The sequence below is a fragment of the Saccopteryx bilineata genome, chromosome 6, assembly GCF_036850765.1.
Source record: "Saccopteryx bilineata isolate mSacBil1 chromosome 6, mSacBil1_pri_phased_curated, whole genome shotgun sequence".
Classification (NCBI taxonomy): domain Eukaryota; kingdom Metazoa; phylum Chordata; class Mammalia; order Chiroptera; family Emballonuridae; genus Saccopteryx; species Saccopteryx bilineata.
In genome coordinates, this window is record NC_089495.1 from 190,476,171 (window position 1) to 190,499,382 (window position 23,212).

A 23,212-nucleotide genomic window follows, 5' to 3' on the forward strand; every position below is an offset into this window, starting at 1 on the left:
AAATGGGGGAGAAGCTGGAAGCATCAACTCCCATATGTGCCTTGACCAGGCAAGCCCAGGGTTTCGAACCGGCGACCTCAGCATTTCCAGGTCGACGCTTTATCCACTGTGCCACCACAGGTCAGGCGAGACACAGTATTTTTAACCATCTTATGCTTACAGGCTACTTATCCTTAGAAGGGAATGGGCTGAGAGTGTAATGGGAGGAGGCTCTTAATTCCAAGGGAAAACTCTCAGTAGTGGAAAAGTGCTCATTGAAGAGAGGCATGGGGCAGGACCAGGTTAACAGGCTCACTGGTAAAGTACCCTCTGGCCCACCTTTTGTTGTGTGGTCTTTGTGAACCCAATGGCAGCAACCAGCCTCAGGCCCCGGGAGAACCTTGTCAAAGCCGGTGATCCTGGAGTGTATTCTCTTGCCATCCAGGAAAGGGCTCGGAGTTGTGTTCTGATGACCTCTGACCTGACACGAGCTCCGCATGTGCACTTCCTTCGCAAGTGGATGTTTTTGTGTCCCACCCCACGAGGTTTGTCTGGGCCTCTGCTTGTCTAAATTTAGGGTGAAGCAGCCACTTTACTGGCTTGGCAAGATTAAGCCAGTCCTTCAGATAATTGAAATGGAAGTACCTAACTTAAAGCTAGTATGTCGCCTGACCTGTGATGGCACAGTGGGATAAAGCGTCGACCTGGAACACTGAGGTTGCGGGTTCGAAACCCTGGGCTTGCCTGGTCAAGGCACATATGGGAGTTGATGCTTCCTGCTCCTCCCCTTTCTCTCTCTCTCTCTCTCTCTCTCTCCCCTCCCTCTAAAAATCAATAAATAAAATATTAAAAATTAAGCTAGTATGTCGTGGCCCCAAGTGTCTACAGTTTTCACCCTTTCTCCCTCTGGTGCTAGCTCACAATTAAGTTTTTTATTTGAATTGAAAATATGGAATGACTCAGTGGATAGAGCGTCATCCTGGAGCTCCGAGGTCGCTGTTGGTTCCTGAGGACACCAGCTTGACCCTAGAGTCACAGGTTTGAGCCCCAGTCAGGGCACGGATGAGATGTAAGCAGTGGGCGCACAACTAAGTGGAACAAGTTGATGCTTCTCTCTCTCGCCCTTCCTCTCCCTCCCCATGAAAATAAAAATGGTAAAATAAAAAGTGGAAAACGCTTTACAAGTTTGTGTGTCAGCCTTGTGCAGGGGCCATGTTAATATCTGTATCATTCCAGTTTTATTCTCTACTGCCGAAGTGAGCATGCCACAGTTTTAATATCTTTCTACATTCAAATGTGTGAGAATTAAGGTTTAGGTCTTTGAGATTCAAATGTATGAGTATTTTACTTAAGGAAAAAAAATATCTTTCCCTCTTGCTAAGAGATTTTCCAAGGTGTAAAGCCTGTTTAAATCGTCCCTCAAACTATTGTATTAAGGAATTTTGATCATTTTCTTTATCTTTTTTTTTTTTGCATTTGAATTAACTCGGTCAATTTCTAGTTTAGCGACTGCTAGTCTAAAGATTGTGATTGTTTTCTCAGTATATATGTTTTCTCAGCCCTCATTGAAGCCCATCCGTTTTTGTTTTTGTGACAGATACAAAGAGGGACAGATAGAGACGGACAGACAGGAAGGGAGAGATGAGAAGCATCAATTCTTCATTGCAGCCCCTCAGTTGTTCAATTGCTTTCTCATATGTGCCTTGACTGGGGGGCTACAGCAGAGTGAGTGATCCCTTGCTCAAGTCAGCAACCTTAGGCTCAAGCTAGTGACCTTGGGCTTGAAGCCAGCAACCTCGGGATTTCAAACCTGGGTCCTCCTTGGTCCTCCGCGTCCCAGTCCAACGCTCTATCCACTGCACTGTTAATCTGGTCAGGCTGAAGCCCATTCCTTTTTTTTTTTTTTTTTCTGAAGTGAGAAGTGAGGAGGCAGGGAGACAGACTCCCGCATGCGCCCGACGGGGATCCACCTGGCATGCCCACTAAGGGATGGTGCTCTGCCCATCTGGGGGCGTTGCTCCATTGCAACCAGAGCCATTCTAGCACCTAAGGCACAGGTCATGGAGCTGTCCTCAGCACCGGGGACAACTTTGCTCCAGTGGAGCCTTGGCTGCGGGAGGGGAAGAGAGATAAGAGAGGGAGGGGTAGAGAAGCAGATGGGCGCTTCTCCTGTGTGCCCTGACTGGGAATCGAACCCGGGACTTCCACATGCCAGGCTGACGAGCCAACCGGCTAAGGCCTGAAGCCCGTTCTTGAAGAATACATACAGTTATATCGAATGGTGTGTCCTCGAAGTTTATGGAGCACAGGAGGTAAGCAACACAGCTGCCATAGAACTTAGTTTTTAACTTGGGACTTGCCTATCTTGTGTCTTCCTCTATGGGTTCTGTGTATTCACAACTGTTTTAGGTTTTTAAAAATATTTTTAGAACGGAATCTAGAGAGAGGAAGAGAGAGAGAGAGAGAGAGAGAGAGATAGGAACATTGGTCTGTTCCTGTATGTGCCCCAACAGGGGATCAAACCAGCAACCTTTGTGCTTCGGGACAGTGCTCTAACCAACCGAGCTGTCCGGCCAGGGCCATTGGTTGATTCCCGTATGTGCCCTGACCAGGGATCCAACCTGCAACCTTGGCCTACTGGGACAATGCTGTACCCAACTGAGCTACCCAGCCAGGGCGTCACAACTCGGTTTTGAAGCTTGATAGATGATCTAAGGGAATCTAATGTCTTGAATAAAAGGCCAGTTACAGCAGTAAAACTCGGGGAGAGGGAGGCAAACTTCCGCCTTTGCCCCTGGCAGTGTCTGGGGAGAGAATTGTGTGCATGGTGAAGCTGCATTTGGAGAGGGCCCGGAGAAAGTGTGGGGTGAGACCCTACCAGGTGAAGTCATGCTTGCTTAGGCAGCAGAACTTGCCCTAAGAGCCATCAAGAATGGGGAAGGTGTGGGTGACAGGAAGCTTTTCACTAGAGTTTCCAAGGCAACTCCCACAGCAACATGACCTGTTGTTTAAAACTCGGCAGATAGCCACAGCCCAGACAGGAAAGTTAACACATGTCAGCATAGGTAGGAAGTCCAGAAGCAAGAGGTTAGTGAGGAGTTAACTAATAACAGGTACATCATTTCAAGTTGGAAACGAATGGGTTCATGATGAAGTAACTGCCCCTTCATTTGGGAAAGGAGTTGCAGGTCAGCACTGGCTGGCTGCCCTAGGGCAGTGGAACTACGGAACCTGAAGTCATTCCTGCAGAACGGATAATCCCTGCATGGTAGCATGGTGAGATTGGATGACAGCATGGAGATGCTTGATCTGGGGCACAGGAAGCATTCAAATACAGTACCCATCACTGTTTCTCCTCTTTGGCTCAAAGTCTACACTGTCCTACTCTGGATCAGGTGGATTTGCTTGGTTTAATCTTTTGAGAGTGATGGAGGAAGTCACATGGATCAAGAGGTATCCTTTGGTGGGCAGCTCCTTTATTTGGAAGGTAATGTCTGATGTCCATTTTTGCATCTCATACACTAGGAGGGCATGCATGCAGTAGCATGTTTCGTTATTCTTTGATTGCTTTAGAAGTATGTAATCAAATGCAAAAAAAAAAAAACCAAAGTAAGCCAGTAGAGGTCATTTTTAAGGTGAACTTTCCATGTGTCTTCAAATAAGGTCACAGAAACAACTAAATATTTCAGCAGCGGTTACCACACTTCATTGTCTCCTTCGTGTACATTAGAGTCTATCCAAAATCTCTACTTGGCTAAACCTGTGTGCCTGATCTTGTATTGATTAAGTTCAAATCTAAACACTACAGCAGCTAATTCACACCTTTGCTTTCATTCTTTTTTTCTTTTTTTTTTAAGATTTTATTTATTGGTTTTACAGAGAGAAGAACTCTAGAGGGGGGAGGAACGAGAAGTATCAACTCGTAGTTGCTTCACTTTAATTGTTCATTGATTGTTTGTCATATGTGCCTTGACTGGATGAGCCCAGAGTTTTGAAACTGCAAACTCAGTGTTCCAAGTTGACGCTCTATATCAGCGGTTCTCAACCTGTGGGTCGCAACCCCAGCGGGGTCGCCTAAAGCCATCGGAAAATACATAATGCATATCAGGTATTTACATTCCGAATCATAACTGTAGCAAAATTACAGTTATGAAGTAACCACCAAAATTATTTTTTGGTTTGGGGTCACCGCAACGTGAGGAACTGTATTGCGGGGTCACGGCATTAGAAAGGTTGAGAACCACTGCTCTATATGCTGCGCCACCACAGGCCAGGCCTTTGCTTTTTTTTTTTTTTTTTTTTTTGTATTTTTCTGAAGCTGGAAACGGGGAGAGACAGACAGACTCCCGCATGCGCCCGACCAGGATCCACCCAACATGCCCACCAGGGGGCGATGCTCTGCCGTGACCAGAGCCACTCCAGCGCCTGGGGCAGAGGCCAAGGAGCCATCCCCAGCGCCCGGGCCATCTTTGCTCCAATGGAGCCTTGGCTGCGGGAGGGGAAGAGAGAGACAGAGAGGAAGGGGGGGGGGTGGAGAAGCAAATGGGCGCTTCTCCTATGTGCCCTGGCCGGGAATCGAACCCGGGTCCCCCGCACGCCAGGCCGACGCTCTACCACAGAGCCAACCGGCCAGGGCCCAGGCCTTTGCTTTTGTCTCATTGGCATCACCCATTTATTCTATGGGTTCTGCACCCATTATGTATTCATTTAAAGGGGGCCTGTGCTTCCTATGGAGTAATTATCTTGGTCCTCTTGATTCCCATCGTTCTGTTCTTATTTCCAAATAAAATCATTAAACACTTAATATATAAGGAATGCCCATTTCTTTTCTTTTTACAAAATTTATTGTTTTATTATATATGACAAATGCATCTCTGACCGCTTATTTTCTTAAGTTACAGGCAATATTTGGCTCATGCAGGACAAAGTATGTGTTTATCTTTTTCAAAGTATCTAAAAGTGCGGTAACCAATTGCAACTATTTCTTTTCTAAAGAAAAATGAGATAGGAAGTAAATTTACCTCTTAGAGATAATAAGATAAAATGTATGTTCAGTCAAAGCTCTCTGTATTTTGAAGTCTAAAGGAGATTGAAAGTGACCTTCCTGGGAGAAGCACAAACTTCCCAAATGACTTGCATTTCTTCCCCTGTGTTGCTATTTCCACCCTCTAACCTTTGTGAACCACCTATTGTAAGCAAAGCAGAGGTAAATCAAAAGGAATACTAGTGTTCTAAAGAGTAAGGTATGAAACAAAGGAAAAGGTTTATTTTATCCTGATGGGATACCTGGGAGTCTTCAAATTAAAAGCAGTGAAACAGCCTGACTTGTGGCTCAGTGGATAGAGGGTTGACATGGAACACTAAAGTCGCCAGTTCTAAACCCTGGACTTGCCTGGTCAAGGCACATAGGAGAACCAATCAACTGTTAGTTGATGGTTCTTGGTGTCCCATCGCCCCCCCCCCCCCAATCAATAAATAAAATCCTTAAAAGCAGCGAAACAAGTGATCTTCCATTTCAGCTGCTGGTGGAAAAGCTGTGGGTATACCTGGTGTTGTAGAAGTTTTTCCCCTTCTATTCACATAAATCAAGTTTGCCCCTGATGCTTGCTGACTACCGTGATGGCTTTCAGGCCATCCTGAAGGGAGAAATTATTTTCACTGGCTTCCCTAAGCGTCCTGAGTAAATTGTGTGTCACAGACAATCCTGTCATGCTCTTCATCTTCTCATATGGCGGAGGCCACAGAGGAGGGAGAAGAAGTAATGGAATTTGAGATTGCTAATCTTTGGGATTCCACAGGACAGTGGAATTGTTTGTTTTTTTAAAAGGGGGCAGGGCAGGCAATATAGGGAACTGCTTAGGGTTGCCAACTTTCTATTTTTAGCAAATTAGGGTAATTAACAAGGATCTCTTTCACATTATCCCATTTTATTATCCACGTGGCATTTTGCACTCAAAAATGTTAACTTGTTTCTTTCTACACTGTTAACATACAATGCCCTGGCCGGTTGGCTCAGCGGTAGAGCGTCGGCCTAGCGTGCGGATGACCCGGGTTCGATTCCCGGCCAGGGCACACAGGAGAAGCGCCCATTTGCTTCTCCACCCCTCCGCCGCACTTTCCTCTCTGTCTCTCTATTCCCCTCCCGCAGCCGAGGCTCCATTGGAGCAGAGATGGCCCGGGCGCTGGGGATGGCTCTGTGGCCTCTGCCTCAGGCGCTAGAGTGGCTCTGGTCGCAACATGGCGACGCCCAGGATGGGCAGAGCATCGCCCCCTGGTGGGCAGAGCGTCGCCCCATGGTGGGCGTGCCGGGTGGATCCCGGCCGGGCGCATGCGGGAGTCTGTCTGACTGTCTCTCCCAGTTTCCAGCTTCAGAAAAATGCAAAAAAAAAAAAGGAAACTCATGACTCCTACAAATACAAAATGAATGTGTGTCCAAAGATCTTAACAGATTTACAGCTAGCTGATTCAAAGAATTGAAAGAACTCCCAAATTATAGGCAATCAGGACTGTTGGAGTGAATATGCAAATTAGACACAAATCATGGTAAATATCCATCCACTGGGCAAATACTCCACAGCATTCAATAAAACAAGATTTCATTTGCATTATGGACAAGAATCCTTTGTATTACTATCGGCGTTCTTCACCTTGAAGCGTTGTGAAATAGCTCGGACACTATGAAAGGCACAGGTAACCCAGAAGAGAGTAGATCACAGTCACTCTTGCCCTTTTCAAAGTCATTTATAGCCTCTAGGATCCAGCAGAGCCCCTAGACACCAGAAAGCGGGGATTGTGTCTGTTTTGTTAACTGTATCCCCAGTGCCTGCAACATTGTAGATCCTCAGTGAAGATTATGGGAATGAATGAATGTTCTGTGGAATTTCCTGTACACTTCCTAGTGTCTTTGGAGATCGTTGCTGTTGGAACGTTCTTAAGGAGTTCTTTTTTCAGGATAGAGAGGTTGAGGGGGTGGGGATGAGATTAGTGTTAGAGACACGGCCTGACTAGAGGTTTAAAAATTATTTTACATCATGTTCTAGCCCAGTGGAACATGAAACTGTCCTCTCAACTAGGGAGAATTTTGCCCTGCAGGAATCATTTTGCAACGTCTGAAGACATCTGTGGCTGTCGTAACTGGGAGGGGGTGGGAGGTGACTACTGGCATCCAGGCTAGGACAGGCAGGAGGGCCCCACAGTGAAGAAATAGTCCAAATGTCAGTAGAGCCAAGGTTTGGAAACTGCTCCAGGGACTGCCCGCAGCCTTCATTCAGAGAGAAGATTCTAGACACCAAAAGGACCTCACTACTTCTCTGCCCAGTGGGAGTTTTCCCCAAACTATTTTATTCAGTTCCCATTTTCCCTGCTTCCATTTCACCGCAGCTGGTGCCCTTGCCTTTTTGCCCTTCAACCCTCCATCAACAGGAGCAGCTAACTTGGACATCTGTGAGAAGAAGGCTAAATGGTGAGCTGTACTGAGTCTCAAGACAGATAATGGCCCGGGTCTGCCGTCTGTTGGCCAGATTGGGCGACCTCTGTGGGCCTCTGTTTCTCTGAGTTCTGGACTATGCTAGTTTACCTCTTAAAGCCCTTTCCACCTGGGTCTCTGGGGGTTGGCAGCTCCCTGCACCCAGGGCCTGTGGACAGTGAGGGCTGCCAAGGCCGCTGAAAGGCATTGCTCCTCAGAAAGCGGCACTGAGGTGACCCTTGATAGCACCATGGGGAGAAAGCAGGGCTGGGCCAGGAAGAGGGGTGCTGTGCCCCCCCTGAGTCGGACCCAGTATTACCCCTCATCCCATCACTGCCCCTGTGCTGTTTCTGAGGGCCCCAGAAGCACCTGGACCTCTCTCAAGATGAGATAAAAGCCTTTAAGTGCCTCTCATCCCGAAGGACTGCCTCGCCGAAAGGGAATCTTAAAGAATGTGTTCAACAATTAGAAAAGGCCTGACCAGGTGGTGGCGCAGTGGATAGAGCGTCGGACTGGGATGCGGAAAGACCCAGGTTCGAGACCCCGAGGTCGCCAGCTTGAGCGCGGGCTCATCTGGCTTGAGCAAAGAGCTCACCAGCTTGGACCCAAGGTCCCTGCCTCCAGCAGGGGGTTACTCGGTCTGCTGAAGGCTCGCGGTCAAGGCACATGTGAGAAAGCAATCAATGAACAACTAAGAAGTCACAACGCGCAACGAGAAACTGATGATTGATGCTTCTCATCTCTCTCCGTTCCTGTCTGTCCCTATCTCTGCCTCTGTAAAAAAAAAACACACACACACAAAAACCAAACAATTAGAAAAGTTCACTGAACAAAATTTGGAAAATTCAAAGACAATAGAATCCACCCCTCTCTTGCCCTGGCCGATAGCTCGGTTGGTTAGCGTGTCATCCAGATGTGCACACGTTGCTGGTTTCGTTCCTGGCCAGGGCACACATGGAAATGGATCGATGTTTCTGTCCTTCTCTCTCTTTCTCCCCTCCTTTCTCTAAAAACAAAAACAAAAACCCACCCCTTTCTTTATATAGAAGTGTTATTACCTTTGGAGATTAAGAGGGAGCTCTTGAAAAAAATGTATTAATTGAAAAGAAAAACATTGTAAAAGTGATACATGTTCACTAGAAGAAAAGAAAGTATGGACAACACAGAAGGACTTAAAGACTGAGATGGATGTACCACACTAACGCAAAGTGTCTATAAGGAAGACTGCTGAGTTTGGGGGGAGGGTGGCCATGGGGTGGGTACACGGAGCTCTCTGTACTGTCTGCTCAAGTTTTCTGTAAGTGAAAAACGGTGAAAAAGAAAATAGTCTATTCAGCCCTGGCCAGGTAGTTCAATTGGTTAGAGGATTATCCCATAGTGCAGAGGATGCCAGTTTGATCTCTGGTCAGGGCACATATAGGAAGAGATTGATATTCCTCACTCTCACTTTCTTCATGCCTCTCTGTTATTTTGTAACTATTATTATTGTTATTTTTTTTTGTATTTTTCTGAAGTAAGTGAGAAGTGAGGAGGCAGAGAGACAGACTCCCGCATGCGCCCTACTGGGATCCACCTGGCATGCCCGCTAGGGGGCAATGCTCTGCTCATCTGGGGCATTGCCCCGTTGCAACTGGAGCCATTCTAGTGCCTGAGGTGGAGGCCATGGAGCCATCCTCAGCACCCGGGGCCAACTTTGCTCCAGTGAAGCCTTGGCTATGTGAGGGGAAAGAGAGAAGATAGAGAGAAAGGAGAAGGGGAAGGGTGGAGAAGGCAGATGGGCGCTTCTCCTGTGTGCCCTGGCTGGGAATCAAACCCAGGACTTCTGCACATCGGGCTGATGCTCTACCACTGAGCAAACCAGCCAGGGCCTCCAATACTCTCTAAAATCAATAAAATAAACATTTAAAAAGTCTATTAATTAAGTTATATTTAAAATATGTATACTTTGTCCAGAGACAACCACTTGATAACACTATGGTGTTCATTCTTTAATTCAGAAAAATAAAATTGCAAGAGCTAACCTTTGATGAGTATTTACCCCGCAGCATGCATTCTTCTTAGTGCTTTATCTGTTCCCATCACTGCTCTGAATTCTTCCAATAACCCTGTAGTAATGACCCTTACACACTGCTTCCTCTGAGTAAGCACTCTTGTAATTGTTTTATGTATATGATTAACTCATGTAAGCCTTCCAACAATCCGATAAGTCCATTTTACAGGTGAGGAAACTGAGGCCCAGTAGTTTGTAAACATATAGGATCCCAGTTGAGGAAGCCACAGTTAACAGTGCACGTTTTAGGAAATGAAGGCCCAGTGTGATGAGGGGGCCCACAGGTGGGTTCCATAAGGGCTATAGGGAGCTGGAAGGTATCCATCACATGGATTAGTAGGTACCTGGAGTCGTGATCACTGATTCTCCTGGTCACAGCCTTCTGGAGCCCAGCCTGTTCCTAACCATGTGGCTTTTTGCAGGCTGCTCTGAGCTACTACTAATTTCTCACCTGTAAAGTGGGTGTGATTATTTACATTTAGCTGGCAAGGCTGTTGTCCATGTCTGTTTTGGGTGCTTGATAAAAAAAAAGCTCACAGTTTTTGAACCCCAGCTGTGTGGAGGACTCCGAGTTAAGGGTCACCATCTCCTTGGTCTTTTCTGTCATCCCACATGATAGAGTGGAGAGAAGGTTCTGCAGCTGATCTGAGGTCGGTGGGGTTTGCAAGGGGACAGATAGTACAGGATGGGGCCTACTCTCATGCCATAATTGAGGATCAGGGTTTTGGGGTTTTTGGGGTTTGGTTTTTTTTTTGTATTTTTCTTAAGTTGGAAATGGGGAGGCAGTCAGACAGACTCCTGCATGCGCCCGACCGGGATCCACCCGGCATGCCCACCAGAGGGCGATGCTCTGCCCATCCGGGGCATTGCTCTGTTGCAACCAGAGCCATTCTAGTGCCTGAGGCAGAGGCCACAGAGCCATCCTCAGAGCCCAGGCCAACCTTGCTCCAATGGAGCCTTGGCTGCGGGAGGGGAAGGGAGAGACAGAGAGGAAGGAGAGGGGGAGAGGTGGAGAAGCAGGTGGGCACTTCTCCTGTGTGCCCTGGCCGGGAATCGAACCCGGGACTCCTGCACGCCAGGCCGACGCTCTACCACTGAGCCAACCAGCCAGGGCCGAGGATCAGGGTTTTACCCATTTCCTCCACTCAACAGGCATAGGCATGTACCGAATGCCCTCTGTGTGCCATGGGATGTATCGGTCACTACCCCAGATGGCAAGAGAAAGCAGAAAGCTAAGCATACCAGGTCTGTTGGCCAAAGAATGCTATTTTCCCTTCAAAGGTGCAATGAAGCAACTTCTACCATCATGTTTCTTTTCTTGAGGAACTTGATGGGGATGTGAGATAAGCCACGCTTCTTGGTTTGGGACCCACCCAGCTTCTCCTTCCATCCCCCAGGGCCCCTGACATATTTTTGATGACTATACCCTTATTCCTAGCAAACAAATTAAAAGACACTGCAGGTCACATGAAATGTACAGGTGAAACTATATACTTAAAAGCTTACTTGAGTTGCAGTAGGTTAGTTTATAAGGTATTACATTTAGATGCTCTACAGTTACATAGGGATTTTTTAAGTTTCTTCTCTCCCTTCACCACTAGTCATTTTCTTTCTGTTTTCAGAATTTTATCAGGTCCTTGGAAAGTTGGTGGGTTCTAGACACTGGGATAGTGTGTGAGTAGGTGAGTGTGGCTGAAGATCCGGTGGAAGGAATTGGGGGTGTGTGAGATGTGAATCAGTGTGGTTGAATGTCCGAGTGACTGAGGGCACATGTGTAAGCCCCAGAGGTAGCTGAAGAAGCCTGAGAATGCCAGTGTGCAGGTGTGTGTGTGTGTGCATGTGTGGTTATGGTATCCAGGGATCCAGGTGGTAGAGTGATGGTGAGTGATGGTGAAGGGTAGTGGGTGAGTGAAGGGAGGTAGGGTGTGACCCTGTGTGATTGTGATTCCTGGCGGCACACATGTGAGGCCTGAGATCCAGGATGGGTACATGAGGGTCACTAGTGTGATTGTGAATGTCGGTTGGTGGGAGTGAGCAGGTGAGAATGAGCATGTATATAGGGCTTGCGTATGAATGCACGTTGGTGCAAGAGCGAGCATGAGAGACATGTATGTAATGTGATGGGGTGAACGTGGCACGGGGGCTGAGTGCGCTAGCGGCTGGCCAGTGTTGGGTGGCGGTGGCTAGCGCGCGCGCGCGCGCACGGTGGGGTGTGGGCGGGGGGCGCGTGGCCGGGTGGGCGCGCGTGGGGGGCGCGCGGCGTGGGCTAGGGGCGGGGATACTGCGGCGGCGGCGCGGGCACAGCGGCCCCCCCCCGTGGCAGGCACGGCGCGGAGCTCGGGCCCATGGTGCGCCCGTGTCCGTCGGTCGGGCCGCGCGGGCGGCTCCGCGCGTGGCCCGGCGCTCGCGAGTTCGCCCCCTCGCAGCGGGCCAGGCCCGCCCGCTGCCGCCGCCTCCTCCTCCGGGGAGGCGCGGCGCCGGCGGGCGGCGGCGCGGAGGCCGGAGCGGGCGGCGGCCCGGGCGGCGCGGGGGGCGCGGCAGGCAAGGCGGGCGGCGCGGGCGACATGACAGACAACATCCCGCTGCAGCCGGTGCGCCAGAAGAAGCGGATGGACAGCAGGCCCCGCGCCGGGTGAGCGGGGCCCGGGCCGCGTCTTTGTCGGCGCGCGGCCGGAGCCTGGCCGGGCCTGACGGGTTGGCCGCGCCCGGCGCCATGAGCCCGCGGCCGGGCCGGGGAGGGAGGGAGGGAGGGAGGCGGGCGGGCGGGCGGGGAGCGAGGTCCCCTTCTGCCCCAGCGCGGGCCGGGGCCCCCGCGCGATCCCGTCCTTTCGGACCCAAGCCCTCGGCTGCCCTAGCCCCTGTCCACCTTCCTTTAGAAACACCGAGAAGCTGGGCCCGCCCAGCGCTGTTTACGGACGCATGGAATTAGGATCAGCCATGCCTTTTGACCATTTTATTGTTTCCTGGTTTCTCCTCGTCCGTGTGGCCAATGTCAAACCGTGCCGCGCGTGTGGAGCGGTCCTCGGACGCCTGGGTGTGCTCTGCATACTGGGGTGGGAGCTCGGGCTCCTCCGCGTGCCTGCCCCAGGGCCCCCCACAGCGCCTCCGGCTCGCAGCCCCAAAACGGCCGCCTTCAGCTCCCCGCCCGGGGTGAACCCGATCCACAGCCTCAGGAGGGGGAGAGGGGCCCTACCTGGCCGATTTGAGACCCCCCCCTTCCCTGCTTCCCACAGTTTGAGGGAAGGAGCCCCCTGGCAGGCGGCAGGCAGGCGTTGCCACCTGCTGCGGCTTTCCCGCAGTGACAGACCCAAGCTGGGCAGCCTAGGCGTGGGCTTCTTCCATTGGAGAAGGGACGGGCTGATATATTGCGCCCTCCCGTTTTCCTATTAGGAGGATGACAATGACCTGTTGAGGTTTTGAGGGACTGTGGCACCAACTGCGACAGATTCACCTAGAGGTGAGGGTGGAAAGGACCTTGGTTAAAATGCTGATTTCTAGGCCCCAAACCCGCCGATCAGAGTTCTTAGAAGGGGTGGGGCCTGGAAATGTGCATTTCCCCCAGGCCGCCCAGGTGAGGCCGGGTCGCTGAAGGCTGAGAACAGCTGCTGGGCGGGGCTGCGGCCTCGAACCCGCCCTTCCCCTCGCGTCCTGTCCTCTCGGGCACTTCCCTGTGGCCGCGTTATTGACGCGGCAGTTGCTTGAGGCAGGGGGAGGGGAGGGTGAATGCCTGGGGTAGTGTCATCAGGTGTCCGTCTGTGGGGGAAAAAGAAAAAAAGGAATGATGTCAGCTGTCATTGTGTGGGGTCTTTGTCCTTGCCTTCCTTGAAACTTCCGGTAAGGAAGCCCCATGGATGTAACAGAGAGAAGGAAACAGCTCAGTGAGGGTAGGGACAGCTGGGAAGATGCTAAAAGGGGTTGAATGTGAGATGGTCTGACCTAAAGACAGTCCTCCACCCTTTCCTTCACTCCTCTGTGTTTTAATCCTGACGACTCAAGGCTGAAGAATGATGTACTGAAATAGTGCTTGCATGTGATACACACTCTTATTAAATATTTTAATTAATTTATATGACCAGTGGACTCTAAAGTTTACTTATTAATTCATGCTGCAGACAATTTTGAAATGCCTACTGTGTGCAGGGTCCCTGCCAGGTGACTGGAACCAAAGATGCAATAAGCAAGACCTACCCATCAGGTGCAGGTGTCCTGCCTCGACCTGCGCATTGGAACCATCTGGGGAGCTTCAGCTACCACCACTCCTGCCCCTTTTAGGCCTTTGGAATAAGAGTTGAGGGTGCGACCTAGGTATCTTTTTAGTTTTTTCAAAGCTCCCAGATGATTTTAATTGCGATCAAAGTTGAGACCCTCTGGTTCAGTGCATAAGAGAAAACGCAAATAATTATTTAATTAAAAAATTTTTTTTGTATTTTTCTGAAGCTGGAAACGGGGAGAGACAGTCAGACAGACTCCCGCATGCGCCCGACCGGGATCCACCCAACACACCCACCAGGGGCTACGCTCTGCCCACCAGGGGGCGATGCTCTGCCCCTCCGGGGGATCGCTCTGTCGTGACCAGAGCCACTCTAGCACCTGGGGTAGAGGCCAAGGAGCCATCCCCAGCGCCTGCGCCATCTCTGCTCCAATGGAGCCTAGGCTGCGGGAGGGGAAGAGAGAGACAGAGAGGAAGGAGAGGGGGAGGGGTGGAGAAGCAGATGGGCGCCTCTCCTGTGTGCCCTGGCCGGGAATCGAACCCGGGACCCCTGCACGCCAGGCCGATGCTCTACCACTGAGCCAACCGGCCAGGGCTGCAAATAATTATTTAAAAGTGGTAGTCACCAAGCAAGAAATATGCACTGTTAATATGGGGAGTGATATAGTTAAAAAAAAAAGAACAAAACGAGTTAATGCTTCTAATCTCTCTCCTTTCTTGTCTCTGTTTCTCTCTCTCTCTCTCTGTCTGTCTCTCTCTCTCTCTCTCTCTCACACACACACACACACACACACACACACACACACAATTTGTTTGGTAATAGAATGGAGGATCGCATCCCCTTTAGAATTTGTTACTTGGGAACTAATTTAGTTCCTAAATAGTGACATGGATTTAGGTTCAAATCATATATCAGAGAGCCAGGCATTTGCGGGCATGTTCTTGTATGTAACCCACAGTTTTAGAAATAGTCATGTCAAGGTGGGAACCTTGGTGTATGGAAATACTTCGGAACAGAGTGATGGCAAGGCTTCCTGTAATATAAAGGGGGAAGTGAGTTAAAGGAAGAAGGCACTAATATATGGTGGGTCAGGCTCTCCGCCCAGCACCTGAGATTCAATGGCCCTGTTTTCTTGTCTGACCTGTGTGGTACAGTGGACAAAGCGACTATCTGTGATGCTGAGGTCACCCGTCCAAAACCCCAGTCAAGGCACATACCAGAAGCAACTACTATGCTTCCCACTCCCCCAACCCCCTTTCACTCTTTTTTTTCCTCTCTCTAAAACAAATAAATTAAAAAAATAAATAAATGGCCCTGTTTTAATCTTCATAATGACTGTGTGAGTTTGGGGAATTAATTTCCCCATTTTATAGATAAAAAAACTAAGATTCAGTGATGTTAAATAATTTGCTGCAGATCATAGAGGTAGTCATTGAGGGGTTGGATTTGAACCCAGTCAGCCTATTTCCCCTAATGGCTCTCAGCTGTAGAGTGGTGGTGGGGTTTTGTGGTTGAAAACCAAAATCCTATGGGGCCCTGAGTCCAAGGAGACAGAGGGTCACTCAGCCTTAGTACGGCATATTGCCCCGAGGCGAGGCTTGTTTGCTGCAGGAATCCCGTGGCCTCGGTGCACATTCTCTCTAGACAAAGTTCCACATCCTGCTGTTGGGGAAACTATTGCTGTGGCTTCGTTATGAAACAAGACATTTGTCCCATATCACTGGAAACCGTTTTCTGACGTCATGTGCTTTGCTTCTGGCTGAATGGAGTTCCCTTCTTTTTTTTTTTTTTTTTTGTATTTTTCCGAAGCTGGAAACGGGGAGAGACAGTCAGACAGACTCCCGCATGTGCCCAACCTGGATCCACCCGGCACTCCCACCAGGGGCGATGCTCTGCCCACCAGGGGGCGACGCTCTGCCCCTCTGGGGCGTCGCTCCGTTGCGATCAGAGCCACTCTAGCGCCTGGGGCAGAGGCCAAGGAGCCATCCCCAGCGCCTGGGCCATTCCTGCTCCAATGGAGCCTTGGCTGCGGGAGGGGAAGAGAGAGACAGAGAGGTGGGGGGGGGTGGAGAAGCAGATGGGCGCTTCTCCTGTGTGCCCTGGCCGGGAATCGAACCCGGGACCCCTTGCACGCCAGGCCAATGCTCTACCACTGAGCCAACCGGCCAGGGCCTGGAGTTCCCTTCTTGGTGAAACACTAGAGACTGGTTGTTAAAAGTGTGGGTTCTAGAGTTGAGGGGTGGAGCCCAGCCTCCACTCCTTACTAGCTCTGTGAGTTGGCAAAATTACTTTACCTCTCTGGGTCTCAGGCTTTTCATCTGTGAAGTGGGAATGACAATTACATATACCTCGTAGAGTTGTTTTGAGACTCAATCCATGTAAAGTTTTGAACACTAAGCACCTATCACTCCTTAGTATTTACTGGTGTGGTGGGCAGAATAATATCCCCCCCCCCCCATGTCCACATGTGACTGTGAATAGGTTACCTTACATGGCAGGAGGAACTTTCCAGATGTGATGAGGTTGATGTGGAGATGGGAGCCTCTCCCGACTGACTCAGGTGGGCCCAGTATAATTAGGAGTGTTGTTGACAGAGGCCGGAGAGAGGGAGTGTCAGAGCCAGAGAGAGACAGGAAGATGCCAAGCTGCTGGCTTGGAGATGGAGGTGGGGCTCCATGCAAAGGAGTGCAGGGGCGTTCAGAAAAGTCAAGGAAGCATGTTCCCCTGGACCTCCAGAAGGAACGGGGCCTGCCGATACCTTGACTTGAGCCCCGGAAGACCACTTTGGACTCCTGACCTCCAGAACTGGAAGAGGATGAATTTGTGTTAATTTGCTGCAGCAGGAAGGGGAGCCTCATGCAGAGGAGTGTGTTGTAGGCCTGGGGAACAGATTCTCCCACTAGGCTACCCATTTCTCGGGGTGACTGGGGGCCACCTGCCTGGTGGCATCTCGAGGGGCCTTGGAAAGCTCCAGGGTGAGGAGTTGAAACCGGCATGCTGCCTGACTCGTTCCTGACCACTGAGGAGGGCGACAAATATTTATTTAGGATCTGTAGTGTTTGGCTCTGAATTACTGCTTTCTCATTCTGCAGAATGGCCCTTTGACTTTTTTTTAATCCTGATTTTACTGAAAAGGAAACTGAGGCCCAGAAAGATTAAGCAATTATTTGGGGCCAAGAATGCACGGCAGAAACTAAGAACTCGGGGGAACCTGAGCCCAGATGCGGAGAAGCGGGGCGGGCTTGTCGGAGCCACCTGGGTTGGAACCGGCAGGTGGTTGAGCAGCTGTGTCCCCAGTGCCGTTTTGCTCAGTGCATTTTCTTGTTTCATTTTTCCTGTAGTAACAATGCTTTATTCTTTTGCCCAGTGACTACAGGATAGAGAATGTGGGAGTACACTGCGTTTTGAAAACTGCTGTGAAAATAAAGATAATAATGTTGTGGCCTTGGCCGGTTAGCTCAGTCGGTTAGAGCCTCATCCTGTCATCCTGAAAGTATAAGGTTGTGGGTTCGATCCCCAGTCAGGGCAGATACAGGAAAGCAACCAATGAATGCATAAGTGGAACAGAAAATATATGCTTCCCTTCCTTCCTTCTCTCCCTCCCTTCTTCTCTCTGTCTTTCTAAAATCAATCAATCAATGAATAATAATAAAAAAAGATAAGAATATTGTAGGCTACAATTTTAAATACCTAACGCGAGACACTGGTTTTGTGGCTTTATGGTTGAATGTTTGGATTCCAGGGCCACACAGACTTAGGTTACTGTACCAGCTTTGCTCTTCTACTGGTTGCATAATTCGAAGCCACTGTCTTTCCCCCTCTGTGCCTCAGTTTCCTCTCCTGTAAGTGAGCCTGTGTGGTTGGGCATAATCCACGCAAAGTAGTATATTGTTCTGCCGTCAGTCTGGAGGGTGGGGCTGGGCCTCATGCAGACCTTGCCCCGGGTCACATCACTTTTTAGATCTGTAGAAGGTGTAGTTGAGGAGGAACTCTGGCTGGAAAATTCTGTCAACACCGTTGACTTGTCTCGGGTAGAACCTGTCGCAGACCTCAGATTACTAGTGTCTAACGACAGGGCCAAGGCGGCTATTTGCCCCTTTGTTGCTGCCCTCAATGCCAAGACCAGAACTAGGACCAGGACCGGGGTCCCCGATGTGGATTTCATTATTTATGGGAACTGAGAAAAATAACGCCACTATTGGGAGTTCTTGGTGCAGATACCAGTATTTAATTTAAAAGCATGAGCTTTTTATTGAAGCTGGCACTTCTGACTTGGATTAAAATGTCCTCTCTTTGCATATGATAAAGGTCGTATTAGGCATATAGCACAGTGGACCCTCCTCTGTCACAGCAGTTAATGTTTCTGAAAGTCCCTGCCGACCGGAAATGAGTGAATAGTGAATTTCTGCTCCTGGGGAAGATGCAGGGTCAGGTGCCTGTGAGCCTGGGCTCACAACGTTTTGGTCAGCTGGTCAACACAGAACCTTGTTTCTGTTTAAAGACACTGCGTTTGATGCGTATGGTCAACTCATTAACGGCGAACTCACAACCCGCAGCACTGCACTCGGGCCTGAAGGAAGCCCATCAAATGAATGTATTGTCTTTGCAAGGCACCTCACAGCTTTTTATTCTTGGGAACAGCACTGTGCTGGGGCCATGAATGCAGTGACATCGCCAACAGAAAGCACACTCATGTGAAAAACACGTCAACACATAGATAGGGCAAGGGATGCCGTGTGGGAGCTGGGACGGTGGGCAGAGCATCACCTTGGTTGACATCCACTGGGAACGCGTGGGGGGTGATGCGGATGTTCTGTAAGTAACCAGCAGGGGCTGTGGGCACCAAATTGGAGTTTACACATCTGAAACCACGGACAGTGAGGAGCCATTGTATATAGGCGTGTTTTCTGAGTGTCTTTCCATTGACACAGTGGGGTTGGGGTTAGGTCCGCAGCGTTTGGGGGTGTGTTTGGGGAGAGCCCGTGGGAGAGGTGCAGAGCCCAGCCCTCCCCCTGCCCGAGGTGAGTGCGTGGGTGCATAAACAGCTCTTTGCTCTTGGCTGAGAACAGTCAGGGCGGGCGCTGGCAGCGGCCCATGGGAAGAGCTCTCTGTGTCAGCCAGCCAGCGCAGCTGCACTTGTGCCACCATTTCCCATTACAGGTTCCCCGCCGTGGACCCGGCCCTGCCCTGACTGTCACAGGCAGTGACAACACAGGATGTGGAGTTAACAAACTCAGCTAGGGTCACCAAAGGGTAGAGTGCGGGTACAGGAACCGGCTTGCTGGGGCTTCCCCGAGGAAGGCCAGGGCGGGGTGGCTGCATGCCAGTCCCTAAGGAAAGGGGCAGCCATTTGACCTTGACCTCAGCCACACATGCGCACGCGCGCGCGCGCACACACACACACACACACACGGAGGAGGAGGCAAGCATTGAACAATCTGTCTTTGGACTTTGTTACTTTTCAGAACATGCTTTTACTACCTTTACCCAGATGCAGATGATGAAAGTCAATAATTAGGGCTGGCCATATTTTATAACCACTTTTGGAAATGGGTACAAAGTGTCTCCAGCCTCGCTCATAACAGTGAGTGGACTTTTAGAAAGAAAAAGTCTAGTGCTGAGGTGTTTGTGGATGAGTTTTACCTAAAGAGTGAGAGTGATGGTGTTGATTTCTTTCTTTCTTTTTTTGAGAGGAGGGGTCTAGAGAGGCAGACCCCCACATGTGCCACGCCCAGGATCCATCCAGCAAACCCCATCTGGGGCCAGACCTTGAACCAGTTGAGCCACTGGCTGTGAGAGGGGAAGAGAGAGTGAAGGGAGGAGGGAGGGGAGAAGCAGATGTTTGCTTCTCCTGGGTGCCCTGACCGGGAATCGAACCCAAGATGTCTCTATGGGTCTACACTCTTATCCACTAAGCCAGCCGGCCAGGGCCTGGTGTTGATTTCTTAAGCTAGGTCTGTCTCCTTTTGTGTGTGTCACTTGGAGGGGTTGAGACAGGTGTTCAGAGGTTGGCCTGCGGGGAAACCTCTCCAGAGATCACTGTAGGTGGCTCAGAGCCAAACTCTGAAAGGTTAGCAATTATTTTGATGTTTCCTTTTGCTTGTCCCAAATGATAACCTGTTTTCTCTTTGTGGTACTGATAGGAAGTTTTCTCATAAAATACATTTAAGTAAAAAGAGAAGGTTGACTTACAGAAAAGTAGGATGGTCAGTAATAGTTCATGAGGTTTGTGGGTGGGCCCCAAGTCGTGCCTGACATTTAGAAAGGGGGTGGCCTCCAACAGTGTTGTCTGTCTGAAAATATGATATTGTTGCTGCAAGGGATAATCTGGTGGTGCCCACCGATTATTAACATTTTATTTTGCCAAGTTATCTGAAAAACGTGACTTTTTAAAAAATGGTTGGTTCACCAGATTGATTGGGGATGTTAAAGTTGTTCCTTTCATCATCAACAGTTTAAGGGGATTATGGGAGAGGAGAGTTCAGCTGGAGGGGTCCGCCGGAAAGGAAGGCTTCCTGTGGGACTTGGAGGGGGGCAGGTGCTGCTGCCTCCTCCCAGTTGGATCTCTGTGGCCTTTGCCGAAGGCCAGGGACGGGCCTGTTGGCTGCCCTCCCTGAGGAGGAAGCAGCGTCCTGTGTGAGCAGTGCCCTCCTCGGAAAACGGGCGGGTCTCCTGCCTCCCCTGGGTTGGGCCATCTGCTGGGATGCAGGTGGAGTCAGACTTGACCTCCTGGTGAGACCTCGGGGATTCTCAGCCTCGCATGACAGATATTTTGGGTTTAATCGTTCTCCGTTGCGGGGCTGTCCTGTCCATTGTACCGTGTTCAGCACCATCCCTGGTCTCCACCCACTGGATGCCAGTAGCACCCTCTTCTTTCTTTTTTTAAATTTTTTTTTTTATTAAATTTAATGCAGTGACATTGATAAATCAGGGCACATATGTTGAGAGAAAACATCTCTAGATTATTTTGACATTTGATTGTGCTGTATACCCCTCCCCCAAAGTTAAATTGTCTTCTGTCACCTTCTATCTGGTTTTCTTTGTGCCCCTCCCCTCCCCCAACCCCTCTCTCCTTCTTCACCCGACCCCCCCTCCCCCCACCCCCCACCCCTGTTGCCATCACATTCTTGTTCATGTCTCCGAGTCTCATTTTTATGTCCCTTCTATGTATGGATTCATGTAGTTCTTAGTTTTTTTTTCTGATTTACTTATTTCACTCCGTATAATGTTGTCAAGGTCCATCCATGTTATTGTAAATGATCCGATGTCATCATTTCTTATGGCTGAGTAGTATTCCATAGTATATATGTACCAAAGCTTTTTAATCCACTCGTCCTCTGACGGACACTTGGGTTGTTTCCAGCACCCTCCGTCTTGTTGTGACAACCACACATATCTCCCGACACTCCCAGGTGTCCCCTGGATGGGGGAGGGGGGCATGGGGAGGGGGCGGGGCGGGAAGTGAGAGCACATAGGATCTCGGCTGTTCTGTTCGGAACCACTCGGTTGACGGAGTAAATATGCACTGAGTGGTCACCTTCCTTACTGTCTGACTCATCCTGTCTTAAAAAAGAATAGAGAAACCTGTTGGGCAAGAAATTCATGTTTGGACTATTGTTCTTAGCTATGAGGTCAGCTTTCTGATTTAATAACTAAGGAGGCCTTGAGCTGGTGGAACAGACCACTTGGGAAGTGTTATGAGCTAACTTGTACCCCTCCTCCAAATTCATATGTTGAAATCCTGCCCCCCCAACACCTCAGAATGAGACTGTAGTTGGAGATAGAGCCTTTGAGGAAGAGATGAAGTTACAATGAGGCTGTGAGGATGAGTCCCAATTCAGTCTTACGAGTATCCTTGTAAAAAGAGGAGGTTAAGACACACAGCGAGGCACCAGGGTGAGGGAAAGACCACGTGAGGCCACAGTGCGAGGCGGCCATCTGCAAGCCAAGGGGAGAGGCCTCCGAAAGACACGAGGCCGCCCATGCCTTGATCCGGAAAGTGGAGGAAATAAATTTCCGTGCTCTTGAGCCTCCCAGTTTGTGCTGTTTTACCCTGGAGTCTCATTTATGGCTGTTTGGGCAGGTGTGGTCTCTCTTGGGATTATCAGTAAGCTAGTAAACTTTTATTTCAAACTGATGTTGATGAGTTCTTCCGCAGTTTTCTTTATAGACAGTTCAGTCTTGAGATCTTGAGATGAGAGCTCTCTATAAGCATGTTGCAAAGTCATGTGAACTGCAGCCCCCCCCCCCCCCCCAGGAAACCTAAAGCACTTACCATGTGCTCTGCAGGGTCGATGGAGCCACTAGACACCGTCTCCAGATGTTTCCTTTTGCTTAATGAGTTGACAGTAGTCACATTCCCAGGTTGTGCTTTGTATGGTGGTTGTTAGTTCTTGTCGCTCACCTGGGTTGTGCTGGGTTCATTTGATGGGCACTGTAATCATTGCTAACTGTTGTTTCCTGCTTATTAGGCGGCCAAGCAGAGAGTTTTATGTGGATCATCGCATTGAGTCCACTTGACAACCCTACTTTGCAGATGACAGAACTAGGAGACAGAAGGGTTTTTTCCCCCCCTTTAGGATGACAAGGACTTTGCTTTAGAATGACAAGGACTCATTTCAGTTTTGAAAAAGACTCATTTTAATTGGAATTTAGGCAGCAGATTGCATTTTGCCACCTGTCTTGATGCCCTTTCCTATGTTAGGTTTTCTACACTGGTCATTTAGAGCAGGCGATTTTTGTCGAGGGGAAAGGAATGGGGGCGTTTGGAAGTGTAAAGCCAGAAGCCATGGCCAGGGCCACCACTACAGCAGCCTGGCCCCTGCAGGTTCGCATTGGATTCGAACAGTCGGTAAAGAAACAACGGAGCCAAAAACTGGTGGGCCACCATCTTTAATTCTAGCTTGCACCCGGCGGGCAAGTAAAAAACACACACTGGGCTCCAAAACCCACTCACATTCAGTGCTCACAAAGCTACTGACTTATCTGAGTTTCCTAGAATCAAAGGTTTCTAGCTCACCAGACTTATTCACCTCTGTTCCCCATCTCCTTCCTTTTCCCTGCACAAACTCTGCCCAAACTGGCTTCTCTCTCAGCACTCTGCCATCTTGGCTGCTTCTCCTGGCCACATGGCCTCTTTCTGCTCTCTCCTCTAATGATAATCTCAGGAACCAAGAGACTAAGCTCTCGTTCTGCCCCCATTTTATAGTGTAGCTTCATAACCTTTAATCCAATATACAAAATAGGGAAGTCTCTAATACAAAGTCACTCATCTGGGGCATGATGGGATTGTACCACCCCACATCAAAAAGGGTGGGAAAGGCTTAGTCCCAAAACCAAGCCCCAGGCTACAAGGATTCTGCCTGCCCACAGCCCACAGAGACACACATTAATATCACCTGGGCAATGGCCTCCACGTGGGCAGCGCCATCTTTAACAAAGTGAGCATAAGACATTTTATCTGCCCAACAGGAAGCTTCTGTGATTTGGAGGGATGTGTGAGGTCTG

The 23,212-nt window shown here is 49.7% G+C and overlaps 1 protein-coding gene and 1 pseudogene across 1 annotated transcript in view; one reads left to right on the forward strand and one right to left on the reverse strand.

The window, feature by feature from the left end:
- Positions 1-1,141: 1,141 nt before the first annotated feature.
- LOC136309759 (U6 spliceosomal RNA) lies at positions 1,142-1,241 on the reverse strand (annotated as a pseudogene).
- A 10,572-nt stretch (positions 1,242-11,813) lies between these two features.
- ATP9A (ATPase phospholipid transporting 9A (putative)) overlaps positions 11,814-23,212 on the forward strand; it is a 120,279-nt gene continuing 108,880 nt past the window's right edge. The window contains exon 1 of the mRNA XM_066237662.1: positions 11,814-12,126. Within this exon, the coding sequence (XP_066093759.1) occupies positions 11,840-12,126 (287 nt within the window). The 5' untranslated portion in view covers positions 11,814-11,839. The remainder of the gene's footprint in view (positions 12,127-23,212) is intronic.